Genomic DNA, 18,838 nt, shown 5'->3' on the forward strand with positions numbered 1-18,838 from the left:
GCCCCTCCACCCAAAAATGTATTCACTCTTCCCAATAACAAATAATGCATAAATACAATGGGCTTATTTCACACCTTAAAAACTTTTTCCCTGGGGTTTTGGGGAGTCATATTATATTCAAAGGCAAAGTTATTGGGCCTTTTAGCTATGATAAACAAAAAAGCTATCTCACAATTTGATCTGAAGAATCATGGGAAAAATGGGCGGGTGACTGGGCCTAGTTGCCCTCTAATCTTTTCGATCACTTAAAAAGGGCACTAAAACTTTTAATGTTCGTCTAAATGAGCCCTCTCCTGATATTCTGGGACCACTGGGTCGATTACTATCACCCCTGGGAAAAATCAAGCATCCATAATATTTCTTACGGCAAAAATAGAAAACTCCACATTTTGAAGAAAGGAGGTTGAATCCTCTGAAATAAGTAAAACAGTTCAAAATAGGGATGATACCGTTCTCTTGACAGTGAAAGATAAGCTGAATCTATCTATAAAGAATCTATGAAGAACCTGAATCTATGATTTTCATTGAGATGGTTTGACTTTTTGGGGGGTGCTTCCCCTTTTTGGGAAATCAGGTAAATTTTTCAGGCTCGTAGCCTTTGATGTGTAACACTAAACTTAATAGGACTTACATATTTAGAATCAGGATTATAAGCGTATTCTTTTTATATATGTATCGATATCAGAATTTTGTTTTTACAATTTCGATTACTATTGAGCCGCGTCGCTCCTTACTTACAGTTGGTTACAACGAATGTTTGGTTATAAGCCAGTAAACACAGAGACATTTTTCCAACCAAAATATTTAGAAGTAAATTCTCTGTTTCTCTTTGGGCCTTACTTGTGCAAAAGACAGAAAAAACAGCTGCGGAGCGGTGAAGTTCAGCCCAGGTAGTTTTCGCTCTTGTATATCCATCCTTTTCACCCATCTCTGGTATGCATGAAATGCCGCTTTAAGACCCCCATTGTCAGCAATATTCTCCCCTAAAAAAATTTCAGTAATAAGAAATAGGCTCAATTTTAACAGTATGCTTTATCTTTCACCTCATCTCATGTTGTCTTTTCTTCAAAATGATTGAGAAACTTAGAAGTGTTGTGTTTTTAGGGATTTAACATAGGAAAATAGGGATTGAAAGCCTTAACACCACCAACAGGATAGGGTCTTGCAACTTCATAAGTAAAGTGAAAATTTTCAAAGAACATTAACTAACTGATGTAATCTTACGTAATCAAGTTTGTTTTTTTTTTTGCTAAATATGTATATATATATATATATATATATATATATATATATATATATATATATATATATATATATATATATATATATATATATATATATATGTACTTCTTGCTATTTGAAAAAGCTACTTTTCACAATTTTAAAAAAGGGGGGTTAGACAAATGAGAGGAATTTACTGGGTAACGTCAACCCTGAGAAAGTAGTTTGAAGTGCGTACCAAAGCTATTTTATCACCCTGTAAATAAATAAACACGAAACCCTGTATTCTCAGACGTGCGGATAATGGCATATTTTTAATGCTTTTCTTTTATTCTTCTGAAAACTACTTGCATAACAATTAAAGTTGGGGAAGGGGAGGGTTTATGACAAAGATAAAGAAGGGGGTTCGTTTAAATATTACATTTAAACGAAATTCTATGAAGCATTTGTAACAATATTATAGCAAGAATAAAAATCAAAAATTTAATCGCTTAAATAATACATACGATCAGGGGTACTCACCAATTCAAAGTTTTCTATTAAATACCCCTCTATTTTTCTATATTCAATACATGAATCGCCCTCACTTTGCTAGATTACTTGATTCTATTTTTGGTTAGTTGAATTCTTTACTTTTCTTCAAAAGCTTTTTTTCTTTATCATTGCGGGATAAAGAAAAAGGAGGTGGGCTGTAATAGGGAGCGAGTTAAATCTAAGTGGGGGATATCTTGAAAATTAATTGCAGTTTTTCACTTCATGGAGCGCTAAATTTAATTTTTTTAAGGAAAATTTGGAGTTATCTCCCCCTCCTCCAAAAAGCGCAAAGGTCTGGGATGCAACAGCTCTGCAAAGCGGAGATTTGAACCCTTCCATGGTCTGCCAACACAATAGGGAGAATGCTGCCCACTCATGACCTTCAGTCATTATCTATGCTGAAGCCTCTAGGCCCTCTGTGCAAGGGCGTGATGCTACTTCTTCGGCTCTGGAGCCCCATACTAGTGAAGTTGCTGACCCTTCTATGCCCAACATGCAAGATGGAGTCATTAATCTTAATGTAAAAGTGAATTTATTTTTATTTATTGGGGCTAAAAAAAGTAATGTATATTCTTTTAGTTTACTATAGGGGTTTTGTTCGCCACCTCTGAGAGGGTGGCTTAATTATATTGCCCTATCCTTTAAAAAATACATCATTTTTTTAGAGTTAATAAAGTAAACAAAATAGGCTCTTGTCGCTCCTAAATGAAAAAGCTAAAGTAACCCATTCTTTTCAGGCTAATAAAGGGGAACCCTGGCCCATTAGTTCTGAAGGCTTTGAGGTGCCACTGCTCCTCAGATTAATAACACTTTCCTTTTAACTTACTATAGGGCCCCCTGTCAAAAGTTGTGAGAGAAGACCCCCCACCCCTTCTAAGAGAGAGGAATAGCTAATAATAAGACATTCCTTACAGGAAATAGCTAGGATCTCCATGCTTCTAAAAATAAAGCATTCTATTATTGCAAACTGTTCCCCCTAAGGGGATTTGAGGATCCTTGGATTAATAGCCTTTTCAGTATAAAAACAGTCCCCTGGCTCTTAGTTTAATATTCCTTTTCGAACCTTAAAATCATGATTACTTCATGGGAGGAATTGTTATTCTTTTTCCAGGCTGCCAATGATGATCTTCCAGCTTGGATTAACAATCTGCTGACCGGTGCCTTTGGAGAAGAAGAAGAAGCACCAATAGATGTCAATATCTTCTTCGTAAGCTTTTAAGGTTCTTAAGAATCTTATAATACCCTGAAAAGTATTGAGGGGCAACTGCTCTGGTAATTTTTGGTCATTAAATTCATAACTGGTAATATGAGGGCTATGGACCCGAAGGGTCACTTTGAGAGTCCATGTGCGGCCATTAAATTCTTAACTTGTAGTATGCTCTCAATACATCCAAAGGGTCCCTTTGGAGGGGACATGGTCATTAAAGCATTAGTTGGTAGCGGGGCCTTCATACATCCGAAGGGACCCCTTTGCGAGGGATTATTTTTAACCAATCCACCATTAAGCGGTAGTGTTTTCTCATCCGACGGCTCACTTTTAAGTATTCTATTCAGCCTAATATAAATTCTTTCACAGGATGAAATCAAGAGTGTTTCACTAAGCTAATAAGCCCTTATTATTTTCAAGCTTCAGAAACCAACATTGCCATCAGAATTCCGCGAAAACTTATGTACGACAAAAGTGGAAAGGTACTGTGAGGGGGATCATAGTGTGGAGTGATCCCTATTAGTATATTTTCTCACAATTTGATGTGGATAGTTTCGTGAGGGATTTCTACCTCGATGCAGAATTTTTAGACAGTCTATTAGAAAAAGTGCCACCTATTGAGGACGAGAGAGTGGTAGAAGAACAGGCGCTCGCCCCTCACAGTGATATTGGAGAGCCAGAAGAAAGTGGTGCCCGTTCACCCATGTATTGCCGATACTATCTAAATGATACTACTTTTCGCAGTATTTATGTTTTCAGAGCTGTTGGATATCCCTTCAATACTCTTACGAGTGGTAGTATCCATACAGATCTGGTTGATATAGCACACTCCTATGTTAGTAAGATTCGAGCACTTCTCGAAAAACATATTTGGGAGGCAGGGGCTAGGGACAGCGTGAAACTATCTATCGTCAAAAAATATTTTTAAATGATAAGTCGGGTGATGTGTACTCGCATTAACTTACAAACGGAAATGCGAATTTTCCAGCCACACTTGCACAATTTTGAGGGTGTTTTTCAATTTGTGTGGGTAAAATTTTTAATAGAGTAGAAAATCATAATGAAAATGGGAGCGGGTAGTAGTTTTATTTTTTAAATCTAGAGTTAAGCAGGGTTGTCTTCTACCTCCCTTTATACGATCATTTTGATGAACTTTGTCTTAAGGATCACAGGAAAGGTGATGGGAGACAGCGAAATCAAATGGGAAGGAAAAACTCTCCTGGACTTGAATTATGCTGATGATTGAAGCATCCTAGATGAAAATGTGAGCAAAATGAATGAACTTTTATAGTTTTTGCGAGTTCAGGGTGCTGGAATAGGTTTGAAAATTAATGTTAAGAAGACAAGTCACTAAGGCCAGTAATAAGTCAAGATGAAAAGGTGACGCCGGGAAACGAAAAAATTGATCAGATTGGCAGCTTCACTTAGCTTTTTTGTTTTAGGATTCAAACCGTGAAAGCAGTGAAGATGTTAACAGTAGAATAACCAAGACTAAGGGTGTTTTTTCACAGTTAAAAAATAGTTGGAAGAGTAGGAAGATAAGTCTGCAGATCAAGATTAGAATATTGGAGGGTACAGTAATGACAGTCGTGAAATATTGGTCTAAAGCATGGGCGCTCCTTAAAGCGGATAAAGTTTTGCTAAATGTTTTTCAGAGAAATCGCCTACAGATTGTTCAAGGCACCCGGCTGACTGACCGTAATTCAAACAGTAGGCTTTACGCAAAATGGGGCTCAGTCCAACTTTCTAGGGCTATAATTGAAATAAAGGTTCAGATAGCTAGGGCAGGTTTTGCGAATGAAGGATGACGGATTGCCGAAGATAGTCCTTTTCGGCCAACCATCTATGGTAAAACGGAAAGCAGGTCATCCTCGTCTGGTGTGGAAGGAGGTCATAATTTTTTTTTAATGGAACTGAGAGCTTGCTGGGAGGGTGTAAAAATGGAGGCTCTGAATAAACTAGGATGGAAAAGGAGTGCGCGTAGCTTTTTTGGCCTCAGATGGCTTGGTGCTGCGGTGAGTTGTTGGTAGTAGTAGTAGTAATAGTAGTAGTTCTTTTAATTTTATTTTTCGCTTTGATTTTTTTTTGTATTGTCCTATGGACTTTGATCTGAATTTTGTATTATATTTTTCTGCACTTAAGGTGGTTAGGTGGAAGTCACAACCGAAATATTTACATAGTTCTCTTTTATTTTTCACTGGCAGTTACTATCGTTGTTTTCTCATTTTTGTTTTGTTTTGCCATGCTTAGCGACTGTTGTCTTAGAAATTATTCATGACTTCTATAAGTGGATAGTCCCTAATATTCCACCTTTTCTCTGGGTAGTTTACTTGTTCATGTACAAGCCGTTTGTTTTCATTGTCGCATGTTGATGGGGGTATACACGATGGACAAGAACCTTTCGATTCTGGGTCTGAAATCATTTCTGCTTCGTTTCGTAGTAAACTAAAGATGGACAAACCGACTTATATTTTTAAATATTTAGTAACATTAGACTGGAGAACACAAAAACACATATCAGATACGTACACAAACGCACATACACAAGCCCATGCACAAATAACACACACACAAACACACACATATATATATATATATATATATATATATATATATATATATATATATATATATATATATATATATATATATATATATATATACACACACAATAGCCAATTATATAATCTGTCTGCGATGAAAGAATAATTATGTTGGATTCTTTCGAAAGCTGTGCTGGGAGAGAGAAAAAATTATAGCAAAATTGAAAGAACAGGTTGAATAAATTAAACGTTAGATATAATAGGAAAATTTGTTCGCAGTATATTTCTTTTCCAAGATTAAAAACATGGTACAAGAAGCTTAAAGCTTTCAAAATCCCTTCCTTATGTCCTTCCTAGTAAAAATACTCAAATACATTAAAGCGAAAGAAATTGAAAGAACAGGTTGACTAAATTACTATAATAATTTGAGATTATTAAATATAATAATCTAAAATAATCCTAGACATAATAGGAAAATTTGTTTTCAGTATATTTCTTTTCCAAGTTTAAAAACATGGTGTAAGAAGCTTAAATCTTTCAACATCCCTCACCTTATGTCCTTCCCAGTAAAAATGCTCAAACATTAAAGTGAAAGAAATTGAAAGAACAGGTTGACCAAATTAAACGTTAGATATGATAGGAAAATTTGTTCGCAGTATATTTCTTTTCCAAGCTTAAAAACATGGTACAAGAAGTTTAAAGCTTTCAAAATCCCTTCCTTATGTCCTTCCGGGTAAAAATACTCAAATACATTAAAGTGAAAGAAATGGAAAGAACAGGTTGACCAAGTTAAACGTTAGATATAATAGGAAAATTTGTTTTCAGTATATTTCTTTTCCAAGTTTAAAAACATGGTGTAAGAAGCTTAAAGCTTTCAACATCCCTCCCCTTATGTCCTTCACAGTAAAAATACTCAAACATTAAAGTGAAAGAACAGGTTGACCAAATTCAACGTTAGATGTAATAGGAAAATTTGTTCGTAGTATATTTCTTTTGAAATTGAAAGAATAGGTTGACCAAATTAAACGTTAGATATAATAGGAAAATTTGTTCGCAGTATATTTCTTTTCAAGGCTTAAAAAAAATGGTAAAACAAGCTTAAAGCTTTCAAAATCCGTTCCTTATGTCCTTCCCAGTAAAAAAAACTCAAACATTAAAGTGAAAGATATTGAAAGAACAGGTTGACCAAATTAAACGTTAGATATAATAGGAAAATTTGTTCGCAGTATATTTCTTTTCCAAGCTTAAAAACATGGTACAAGAAGCTTAAAGCTTTCAAAATCCCTTCCTTATGTCCTTCCTAGTAAAAATACTCAAATACATTAAAGTGAAAGAAATTGAAAGAACAGGTTGACCAAATTAAACGTTAGATATCATAGGAAAATTTGTTCGCAGTATATTTCTTTTCCAAACTTAAAAACATAGTACAAGAAGCTTAAAGCTTTCAAAATCCCTTCCTTATGTCCTTTCTAGTAAAAATACTCAAATACATTAAAGTGAAAGAAATTGAAAGAACAGGTTGACCAAATTAAACGTTAGATATAATAAGAAAATTTGTTCGCAGCATATTTCTTTTCCAAGCTTAAAAACATGGTACAAGAAGCTAAAAGCTTTCAAAATCCCTTCCTTATGTCCTTTCTAGTAAAAATACTCAAATACATTAAAGTGAAAGAAATTGAAAGAACAGGTTGACCAAATTAAACGTTAGATATAATAGGAAAATTTGTTCGCAGTATGTTTCTTTTCCAAGCTTAAAAACATGGTACAAGAAGCTTAAAGCTTTCAAAATCCCTTCCTTATGTCCTTCCTAGTAAAAATACTCAAAAACATTAAAGTGAAAGAAATTGAAAGAACAGGTTGACCAAATTAAACGTTAGATATAATAGGAAAATTTGTTCGCAGTATATTTCTTTTTCAAGCTTAAAAACATAGTACAAGAAGCTTAAAGCTTTCAAAATCCCTTCCTTATGTCCTTTCTAGTAAAAATACTCAAATAGATTAAAGTGAAAGAAATTGAAAGAACAGGTTGACCAAATTAAACGTTAGATATAATAAGAAAATTTGTTCGCAGCATATTTCTTTTCCAAGCTTAAAAACATGGTACAAGAAGCTTAAAGCTTTCAAAATCCCTTCCTTATGTCCTTCCTAGTAAAAATACTCAAATACATTAAAGTGAAAGAAATTGAAAGAACAGGTTAACCAAATTACTATAATAATTTGAGATTATTAGATTTTTCAGTATATTTCTTTTCCAAGTTTATGAACATGGTATAAGAAGCTTAAAGCTTTCAACATCCCTCCCCTTATGTCCTTCCCAGTAAAAATACTCAAACATTAAAGTGAAAGAAATTGAAAGAACAGGTTGACCAAATTAAACGTTAGATATAATAGGAAAATTTGTTCGCAGTATATTTCTTTTCCAAGCTTAAAAACATGGTACAAGAAGCTTAAAGCTTTCAAAATCCCTTCCTTATGTCCTTCCTAGTAAAAATACTCAAATACATTAAAGTGAAAGAAATTGAAAGAACAGGTTGACCAAATTAAACGTTAGATATCATAGGAAAATTTGTTCGCAGTATATTTCTTTTCCAAGCTTAAAAACATGGTACAAGAAGCTTAAAGCTTTCAAAATCCCTTCCTTATGTCCTTCCTAGTAAAAATACTCAAATACATTAAAGTGAAAGAAATTGAAAGAACAGGTTGACCAAATTAAACGTTAGATATAATAGGAAAATTTGTTCGCAGCATATTTCTTTTCCAAGCTTAAAAACATGGTACAAGAAGCTTAAAGCTTTCAAAATCCCTTCCTTATGTCCTTCCTAGTAAAAATACTCAAATACATTAAAGTGAAAGAAATTGAAAGAACAGGTTGACCAAATTAAACGTTAGATATAATAAGAAAATTTGTTCGCAGCATATTTCTTTTCCAAGCTTAAAAACATGGTACAAGAAGCTTAAAGCTTTCAAAATCCCTTCCTTATGTCCTTCCTAGTAAAATTACTCAAATACTTTAAAGTGAAAGAAATTGAAAGAACAGGTTGATCAAATTACTATAATAATTTGAGATTATTAGATATAATAATCTAAAATAATCCTAGATATAATAGGAAAATTTGTCTTCAGTATATTTCTTTTCCAAGTTTAAGAACATGGTGTAAGAAGCTTAAAGCTTTCAACATCCCTCCCCTTATGTCCTTCCCAGTAAAAATACTCAAACATTAAAGTGAAAGAAATTGAAAGAACAGGTTGACCTAATTAAACGTTAGATATAATAGGAGAATTTGTTCGCAGTATATTTCTTTTCCAAGCTTAAAAACATGGTACAAGAAGCTTAAAGCTTTCAAAATCCCTTCCTTATGTCCTGCCTAGTAAAAATATCAAACATTAAAGTGAAAGAAATTGAAAGAACAGGTTGACCAAATTAAACGTTAGATATAATAGGAAAATTTATTCGCAGTATATTCCTTTTCCAAGCTTAAAAACATGGTACAAGAAGCTTAAAGCTTTCAAAATCTCTTCCTTATGTCCTTCCTAGTAAAAATACTCAAATACATTAAAGTGAAAGAAATTGAAAGAACAGGTTAACCAAATTACTATAATAATTTGAGATTATTAGATTTTTCAGTATATTTCTTTTCCAAGTTTATGAACATGGTATAAGAAGCTTAAAGCTTTCAACATCCCTCCCCTTATGTCCTTCCCAGTAAAAATACTCAAACATTAAAGTGAAAGAAATTGAAAGAACAGGTTGACCAAATTAAACGTTAGATATAATAGGAAAATTTGTTCGCAGTATATTTCTTTTCCAAGCTTAAAAACATGGTACAAGAAGCTTAAAGCTTTCAAAATCCCTTCCTTATGTCCTTCCTAGTAAAAATACTCAAATACATTAAAGTGAAAGAAATTGAAAGAACAGGTTGACCAAATTAAACGTTAGATATAATAGGAAAATTTGTTCGCAGTATATTTCTTTTCCAAGCTTAAAAACATGGTACAAGAAGCTTAAAGCTTTCAAAATCCCTTCCTTATGTCCTTCCTAGTAAAAATACTCAAATACATTAAAGTGAAAGAAATTGAAAGAACAGGTTGACCAAATTAAACGTTAGATATAATAAGAAAATTTGTTCGCAGCATATTTCTTTTCCAAGCTTAAAAACATGGTACAAGAAGCTTAAAGCTTTCAAAATCCCTTCCTTATGTCCTTCCTAGTAAAATTACTCAAATACTTTAAAGTGAAAGAAATTGAAAGAACAGGTTGATCAAATTACTATAATAATTTGAGATTATTAGATATAATAATCTAAAATAATCCTAGATATAATAGGAAAATTTGTCTTCAGTATATTTCTTTTCCAAGTTTAAGAATATGGTGTAAGAAGCTTAAAGCTTTCAACATCCCTCCCCTTATGTCCTTCCCAGTAAAATACTCAAACATTAAAGTGAAAGAAATTGAAAGAACAGGTTGACCAAATTAAACGTTAGATATAATAGGAGAATTTGTTCGCAGTATATTTCTTTTCCAAGCTTAAAAACATGGTACAAGAAGCTTAAAGCTTTCAAAATCCCTTCCTTATGTCCTGCCTAGTAAAAATATCAAACATTAAAGTGAAAGAAATTGAAAGAACAGGTTGACCAAATTAAACGTTAGATATAATAGGAAAATTTATTCGCAGTATATTCCTTTTCCAAGCTTAAAAACATGGTACAAGAAGCTTAAAGCTTTCAAAATCTCTTCCTTATGTCCTTCCTAGTAAAAATACTCAAATACATTAAAGTGAAAGAAATTGAAAGAACAGGTTAACCAAATTACTATAATAATTTGAGATTATTAGATTTTTCAGTATATTTCTTTTCCAAGTTTATGAACATGGTATAAGAAGCTTAAAGCTTTCAACATCCCTCCCCTTATGTCCTTCCCAGTAAAAATACTCAAACATTAAAGTGAAAGAAATTGAAAGAACAGGTTGACCAAATTAAACGTTAGATATAATAGGAAAATTTGTTCGCAGTATATTTCTTTTCCAAGCTTAAAAACATGGTACAAGAAGCTTAAAGCTTTCAAAATCCCTTCCTTATGTCCTTCTTAGTAAAAATACTCAAATACATTAAAGTGAAAGAAATTGAAAGAACAGGTTGACCAAATTAAACGTTAGATATAATAGGAAAATTTGTTCGCAGTATATTTCTTTTCCAAGCTTAAAAACATGGTACAATAAGCTTAAAGCTTTCAAAATCCCTTCCTTATGTCCTTCCTAGTAAAAATACTCAAATACATTAAAGTGAAAGAAATTGAAAGAACAGGTTGACCAAGTTAAACGTTAGATATAATAGGAAAATTTGTTTTCAGTATATTTCTTTTCCAAGTTTAAAAACAAGGTGTAAGAAGCTTAAAGCTTTCAAAATCCGTTCCTTATGTCCTTCCTAGTAAAAATACTCAAATACTTAAAGAGAAAGAAATTGAAAGAACAGGTTGACCAAATTCAACTTTAGATATAATAGGAAAATTTGTTCGCAGTATATTTCTTTTCCAAGCTTAAAAACATGGTACAAGAAGCTTAAAGCTTTCAAAATCCCTTCCTAATGTCCTTCTAAGTAAAAAAACTCAAATACATTAAAGTGAAAGAAATTGAAAGAACAGGTTGACCAAATTAAACGTTAGATATAATAGGAAAATTTGTTCGCAGTATATTTCTTTTCCAAGCATAAAAACTTGGTACAAGAAGCTTAAAGCTTTCAAAATCCCTTCCTTATGTCCTTCCTAGTAAAAATACTCAAATACATTAAAGTGAAAGAAACTGAAAGAACAGGTTGACCAAATTAAACGAAGGATATAATAAGAAAATTTGTTCGCAGTATATTTCTTTTTCAAGCTTAAAAACATAGTACAAGAAGCTTAAAGCTTTCAAAATCCCTTCCTTATGTCCTTTCTAGTAAAAATACTCAAATAGATTAAAGTGAAAGATATTGAAAGAACAGGTTGACCAAATTAAACGTTAGATATCATAGGAAAATTTGTTCGCAGTATATTTCTTTTCCAAGCTTAAAAACATGGTACAAGAAGCTTAAAGCTTTCAAAATCCCTTCCTTATGTCCTTCCTAGTAAAAATACTCAAATACATTAAAGTGAAAGAAATTGAAAGAACAGGTTGACCAAATTAAACGTTAGATATAATAGGAAAATTTGTTCGCAGCATATTTCTTTTCCAAGCTTAAAAACATGGTACAAGAAGCTTAAAGCTTTCAAAATCCCTTCCTTATGTCCTTCCTAGTAAAAATACTCAAATACATTAAAGTGAAAGAAATTGAAAGAACAGGTTGACCAAATTAAACGTTAGATATAATAAGAAAATTTGTTCGCAGCATATTTCTTTTCCAAGCTTAAAAACATGGTACAAGAAGCTTAAAGCTTTCAAAATCCCTTCCTTATGTCCTTCCTAGTAAAATTACTCAAATACTTTAAAGTGAAAGAAATTGAAAGAACAGGTTGATCAAATTACTATAATAATTTGAGATTATTAGATATAATAATCTAAAATAATCCTAGATATAATAGGAAAATTTGTCTTCAGTATATTTCTTTTCCAAGTTTAAGAACATGGTGTAAGAAGCTTAAAGCTTTCAACATCCCTCCCCTTATGTCCTTCCCAGTAAAAATACTCAAACATTAAAGTGAAAGAAATTGAAAGAACAGGTTGACCAAATTAAACGTTAGATATAATAGGAGAATTTGTTCGCAGTATATTTCTTTTCCAAGCTTAAAAACATGGTACAAGAAGCTTAAAGCTTTCAAAATCCCTTCCTTATGTCCTGCCTAGTAAAAATATCAAACATTAAAGTGAAAGAAATTGAAAGAACAGGTTGACCAAATTAAACGTTAGATATAATAGGAAAATTTATTCGCAGTATATTCCTTTTCCAAGCTTAAAAACATGGTACAAGAAGCTTAAAGCTTTCAAAATCTCTTCCTTATGTCCTTCCTAGTAAAAATACTCAAATACATTAAAGTGAAAGAAATTGAAAGAACAGGTTAACCAAATTACTATAATAATTTGAGATTATTAGATTTTTCAGTATATTTCTTTTCCAAGTTTATGAACATGGTATAAGAAGCTTAAAGCTTTCAACATCCCTTCCTTATGTCCTTCCTAGTAAAAATACTCAAATACATTAAAGTGAAAGAAATTGAAAGAACAGGTTGACCAAATTAAACGTTAGATATAATAGGAAAATTTGTTCGCAGCATATTTCTTTTCCAAGCTTAAAAACATGGTACAAGAAGCTTAAAGCTTTCAAAATCCCTTCCTTATGTCCTTCCTAGTAAAAATACTCAAATACATTAAAGTGAAAGAAATTGAAAGAACAGGTTGACCAAATTAAACGTTAGATATAATAAGAAAATTTGTTCGCAGCATATTTCTTTTCCAAGCTTAAAAACATGGTACAAGAAGCTTAAAGCTTTCAAAATCCCTTCCTTATGTCCTTCCTAGTAAAATTACTCAAATACTTTAAAGTGAAAGAAATTGAAAGAACAGGTTGATCAAATTACTATAATAATTTGAGATTATTAGATATAATAATCTAAAATAATCCTAGATATAATAGGAAAATTTGTCTTCAGTATATTTCTTTTCCAAGTTTAAGAACATGGTGTAAGAAGCTTAAAGCTTTCAACGTCCCTCCCCTTATGTCCTTCCAAGTAAAAATACTCAAACATTAAAGTGAAAGAAATTGAAAGGACAGGTTGACCAAATTAAACGTTAGATATAATAGGAGAATTTGTTCGCAGTATATTTCTTTTCCAAGCTTAAAAACATGGTACAAGAAGCTTAAAGCTTTCAAAATCCCTTCCTTATGTCCTGCCTAGTAAAAATATCAAACATTAAAGTGAAAGAAATTGAAAGAACAGGTTGACCAAATTAAACGTTAGATATAATAGGAAAATTTATTCGCAGTATATTCCTTTTCCAAGCTTAAAAACATGGTACAAGAAGCTTAAAGCTTTCAAAATCTCTTCCTTATGTCCTTCCTAGTAAAAATACTCAAATACATTAAAGTGAAAGAAATTGAAAGAACAGGTTAACCAAATTACTATAATAATTTGAGATTATTAGATTTTTCAGTATATTTCTTTTCCAAGTTTATGAACATGGTATAAGAAGCTTAAAGCTTTCAACATCCCTCCCCTTATGTCCTTCCCAGTAAAAATACTCAAACATTAAAGTGAAAGAAATTGAAAGAACAGGTTGACCAAATTAAACGTTAGATATAATAGGAAAATTTGTTCGCAGTATATTTCTTTTCCAAGCTTAAAAACATGGTACAAGAAGCTTAAAGCTTTCAAAATCCCTTCCTTATGTCCTTCCTAGTAAAAATACTCAAATACATTAAAGTGAAAGAAATTGAAAGAACAGGTTGACCAAATTAAACGTTAGATATAATAGGAAAATTTGTTCGCAGTATATTTCTTTTCCAAGCTTAAAAACATGGTACAATAAGCTTAAAGCTTTCAAAATCCCTTCCTTATGTCCTTCCTAGTAAAAATACTCAAATACATTAAAGTGAAAGAAATTGAAAGAACAGGTTGACCAATTAAACGTTAGATATAATAGGAAAATTTGTTCAGTATATTTCTTTTCCAAGTTTAAAAACAAGGTGTAAGAAGCTTAAAGCTTTCAAAATCCCTTCCTTATGTCCTTCCTAGTAAAAATACTCAAATACATTAAAGTGAAAGAAATTGAAAGAACAGGTTGACCAAATTAAACGTTAGATATAATAGGAAAATTTGTTCGCAGTATATTTCTTTTCCAAGCTTAAAAACATGGTACAAGAAGCTTAAAGCTTTCAAAATCCCTTCCTTATGTCCTTCTAAGTAAAAATACTCAAATACATTAAAGTGAAAGAAATTGAAAGAACAGGTTGACCAAATTAAACGTTAGATATAATAGGAAAATTTGTTCGCAGTATATTTCTTTTCCAAGCTTAAAAACTTGGTACAAGAAGCTTAAAGCTTTCAAAATCCCTTCCTTATGTCCTTCCTAGTAAAAATACTCAAATACATTAAAGTGAAAGAAATTGAAAGAACAGGTTGACCAAATTAAACGAAGATATAATAGAAAATTTGTTCGCAGTATATTTCTTTTCCAAGCTTAAAAACATGGTACAAGAAGCTTAAAGCTTTCAAAATCCCTTCCTTATGTCCTTCCTAGTAAAAATACTCAAATACATTAAAGTGAAAGAAATTGAAAGAACAGGTTGACCAAATTAAACGTTAGATATAATAGGAAAATTTGTTCGCAGTATATTTCTTTTCCAAGCTTAAAAACATGGTACAAGAAGCTTAAAGCTTTCAAAATCCCTTCCTTATGTCCTTCCTAGTAAAAATACTCAAATACATTAAAGTGAAAGAAATTGAAAGAACAGGTTGACCAAATTAAACGTTAGATATAATAGGAAAATTTGTTCGCAGTATATTTCTTTTCCAAGCTTAAAAACATGGTACAAGAAGCTTAAAGCTTTCAAAATCCCTTCCTTATGTCCTTCCTAGTAAAAATACTCAAATACATTAAAGTGAAAGAAATTGAAAGAACAGGTTGACCAAATTAAACGTTAGATATAATAGGAAAATTTGTTCGCAGTATATTTCTTTTCCAAGCTTAAAAACATGGTACAAGAAGCTTAAAGCTTTCAAAATCCCTTCCTTATGTCCTTCCTAGTAAAAATACTCAAATACATTAAAGTGAAAGAAATTGAAAGAACAGGTTGACCAAATTAAACGTTAGATATAATAGGAAAATTTGTTCGCAGTATATTTCTTTTCCAAGCTTAAAAACATGGTACAAGAAGCTTAAAGCTTTCAAAATCCCTTCCTTATGTCCTTCCTAGTAAAAATACTCAAATACATTAAAGTGAAAGAAATTGAAAGAACAGGTTGACCAAATTAAACGTTAGATATAATAGGAAAATTTGTTCGCAGTATATTTCTTTTCCAAGCTTAAAAACATGGTACAAGAAGCTTAAAGCTTTCAAAATCCCTTCCTTATGTCCTTCCTAGTAAAAATACTCAAACATTAAAGTGAAAGAAATTGAAAGAACAGGTTGACCAAATTAAACGTTAGATATAATAGGAAAATTTGTTCGCAGTATATTTCTTTTCCAAGCTTAAAAACATGGTACAAGAAGCTTAAAGCTTTCAAAATCCCTTCCTTATGTCCTTCCTAGTAAAAATACTCAAATACATTAAAGTGAAAGAAATTGAAAGAACAGGTTGACCAAATTAAACGTTAGATATAATAGGAAAATTTGTTCGCAGTATATTTCTTTTCCAAGCTTAAAAACATGGTACAAGAAGCTTAAAGCTTTCAAAATCCCTTCCTTATGTCCTTCCTAGTAAAAATACTCAAATACATTAAAGTGAAAGAAATTGAAAGAACAGGTTGACCAAATTAAACGTTAGATATAATAGGAAAATTTGTTCGCAGTATATTTCTTTTCCAAGCTTAAAAACATGGTACAAGAAGCTTAAAGCTTTCAAAATCCCTTCCTTATGTCCTTCCTAGTAAAAATACTCAAATACATTAAAGTGAAAGAAATTGAAAGAACAGGTTGACCAAATTAAACGTTAGATATAATAGGAAAATTTGTTCGCAGTATATTTCTTTTCCAAGCTTAAAAACATGGTACAAGAAGCTTAAAGCTTTCAAAATCCCTTCCTTATGTCCTTCCTAGTAAAAATACTCAAATACATTAAAGTGAAAGAAATTGAAAGAACAGGTTGACCAAATTAAACGTTAGATATAATAGGAAAATTTGTTCGCAGTATATTTCTTTTCCAAGCTTAAAAACATGGTACAAGAAGCTTAAAGCTTTCAAAATCCCTTCCTTATGTCCTTCCTAGTAAAAATACTCAAATACATTAAAGTGAAAGAAATTGAAAGAACAGGTTGACCAAATTAAACGTTAGATATAATTAGGAAAATTTGTTCGCAGTATATTTCTTTTCCAAGCTTAAAAACATGGTACAAGAAGCTTAAAGCTTTCAAAATCCCTTCCTTATGTCCTTCCTAGTAAAAATACTCAAATACATTAAAGTGAAAGAAATTGAAAGAACAGGTTGACCAAATTAAACGTTAGATATAATAGGAAAATTTGTTCGCAGTATATTTCTTTTCCAAGCTTAAAAACATGGTACAAGAAGCTTAAAGCTTTCAAAATCCCTTCCTTATGTCCTTCCTAGTAAAAATACTCAAATACATTAAAGTGAAAGAAATTGAAAGAACAGGTTGACCAAATTAAACGTTAGATATAATAGGAAAATTTGTTCGCAGTATATTTCTTTTCCAAGCTTAAAAACATGGTACAAGAAGCTTAAAGCTTTCAAAATCCCTTCCTTATGTCCTTCCTAGTAAAAATACTCAAATACATTAAAGTGAAAGAAATTGAAAGAACAGGTTGACCAAATTAAACGTTAGATATAATAGGAAAATTTGTTCGCAGTATATTTCTTTTCCAAGCTTAAAAACATGGTACAAGAAGCTTAAAGCTTTCAAAATCCCTTCCTTATGTCCTTCCTAGTAAAAATACTCAAATACATTAAAGTGAAAGAAATTGAAAGAACAGGTTGACCAAATTAAACGTTAGATATAATAGGAAAATTTGTTCGCAGTATATTTCTTTTCCAAGCTTAAAAACATGGTACAAGAAGCTTAAAGCTTTCAAAATCCCTTCCTTATGTCCTTCCTAGTAAAAATACTCAAATACATTAAAGTGAAAGAAATTGAAAGAACAGGTTGACCAAATTAAACGTTAGATATAATAGGAAAATTTGTTCGCAGTATATTTCTTTTCCAAGCTTAAAAACATGGTACAAGAAGCTTAAAGCTTTCAAAATCCCTTCCTTATGTCCTTCCTAGTAAAAATACTCAAATACATTAAAGTGAAAGAAATTGAAAGAACAGGTTGACCAAATTAAACGTTAGATATAATAGGAAAATTTGTTCGCAGTATATTTCTTTTCCAAGCTTAAAAACATGGTACAAGAAGCTTAAAGCTTTCAAAATCCCTTCCTTATGTCCTTCCTAGTAAAAATACTCAAATACATTAAAGTGAAAGAAATTGAAAGAACAGGTTGACCAAATTAAACGTTAGATATAATAGGAAAATTTGTTCGCAGTATATTTCTTTTCCAAGCTTAAAAACATGGTACAAGAAGCTTAAAGCTTTCAAAATCCCTTCCTTATGTCCTTCCTAGTAAAAATACTCAAATACATTAAAGTGAAAGAAATTGAAAGAACAGGTTGACCAAATTAAACGTTAGATATAATAGGAAAATTTGTTCGCAGTATATTTCTTTTCCAAGCTTAAAAACATGGTACAAGAAGCTTAAAGCTTTCAAAATCCCTTCCTTATGTCCTTCCTAGTAAAAATACTCAAATACATTAAAGTGAAAGAAATTGAAAGAACAGGTTGACCAAATTAAACGTTAGATATAATAGGAAAATTTGTTCGCAGTATATTTCTTTTCCAAGCTTAAAAACATGGTACAAGAAGCTTAAAGCTTTCAAAATCCCTTCCTTATGTCCTTCCTAGTAAAAATACTCAAATACATTAAAGTGAAAGAAATTGAAAGAACAGGTTGACCAAATTAAACGTTAGATATAATAGGAAAATTTGTTCGCAGTATATTTCTTTTCCAAGCTTAAAAACATGGTACAAGAAGCTTAAAGCTTTCAAAATCCCTTCCTTATGTCCTTCCTAGTAAAAATACTCAAACATTAAAGTGAAAGAAATTGAAAGAACAGGTTGACCAAATTAAACGTTAGATATAATAGGAAAATTTGTTCGCAGTATATTTCTTTTCCAAGCTTAAAAACATGGTACAAGAAGCTTAAAGCTTTCAAAATCCCTTCCTTATGTCCTTCCTAGTAAAAATACTCAAATACATTAAAGTGAAAGAAATTGAAAGAACAGGTTGACCAAATTAAACGTTAGATATAATAGGAAAATTTGTTCGCAGTATATTTCTTTTCCAAGCTTAAAAACATGGTACAAGAAGCTTAAAGCTTTCAAAATCCTCTTCCTTATGTCCTTCCTAGTAAAAATACTCAAATACATTAAAGTGAAAGAAATTGAAAGAACAGGTTGACCAAATTAAACTATAATAATAGGAAAATTTGTTCGCAGTATATTTCTTTTCCAAGCTTAAAAACATGGTACAAGAAGCTTAAAGCTTTCAAAATCCCTTCCTTATGTCCTTCCTAGTAAAAATACTCAAATACATTAAAGTGAAAGAAATTGAAAGAACAGGTTGACCAAATTAAACGTTAGATATAATAGG

General features: G+C 31.5%; 1 protein-coding gene and 1 long non-coding RNA gene across 5 annotated transcripts in view; one reads left to right on the top strand and one right to left on the bottom strand.

The window, feature by feature from the left end:
* The window catches only part of LOC136041466 (endothelin-converting enzyme homolog), a 154,181-nt gene that overhangs the window by 6,813 nt on the left and 128,530 nt on the right, over positions 1 to 18,838 (bottom strand). For 2 of the 3 annotated variants that reach the window (XM_065726152.1, XM_065726153.1), the window contains one exon: positions 841 to 983. The exons of the other annotated variant lie outside the window; for it this stretch is intronic. In XM_065726152.1, the coding sequence (XP_065582224.1) occupies positions 841 to 983 (143 nt within the window). The remainder of the gene's footprint in view (positions 1 to 840; positions 984 to 18,838) is intronic. 3 annotated transcript variants of the gene reach the window in all.
* Positions 1 to 18,838, top strand: part of LOC136041467 (uncharacterized) — a 62,112-nt gene that overhangs the window by 4,876 nt on the left and 38,398 nt on the right. For both annotated transcript variants that reach the window (XR_010621034.1, XR_010621033.1), the window contains exon 2: positions 2,867 to 2,962. This is a non-coding gene — a long non-coding RNA (uncharacterized LOC136041467). The remainder of the gene's footprint in view (positions 1 to 2,866; positions 2,963 to 18,838) is intronic.

Source organism: Artemia franciscana, unplaced genomic scaffold, assembly GCF_032884065.1.
Source record: "Artemia franciscana unplaced genomic scaffold, ASM3288406v1 PGA_scaffold_23, whole genome shotgun sequence".
NCBI classification, from domain to species: Eukaryota; Metazoa; Arthropoda; class Branchiopoda; order Anostraca; family Artemiidae; genus Artemia; species Artemia franciscana.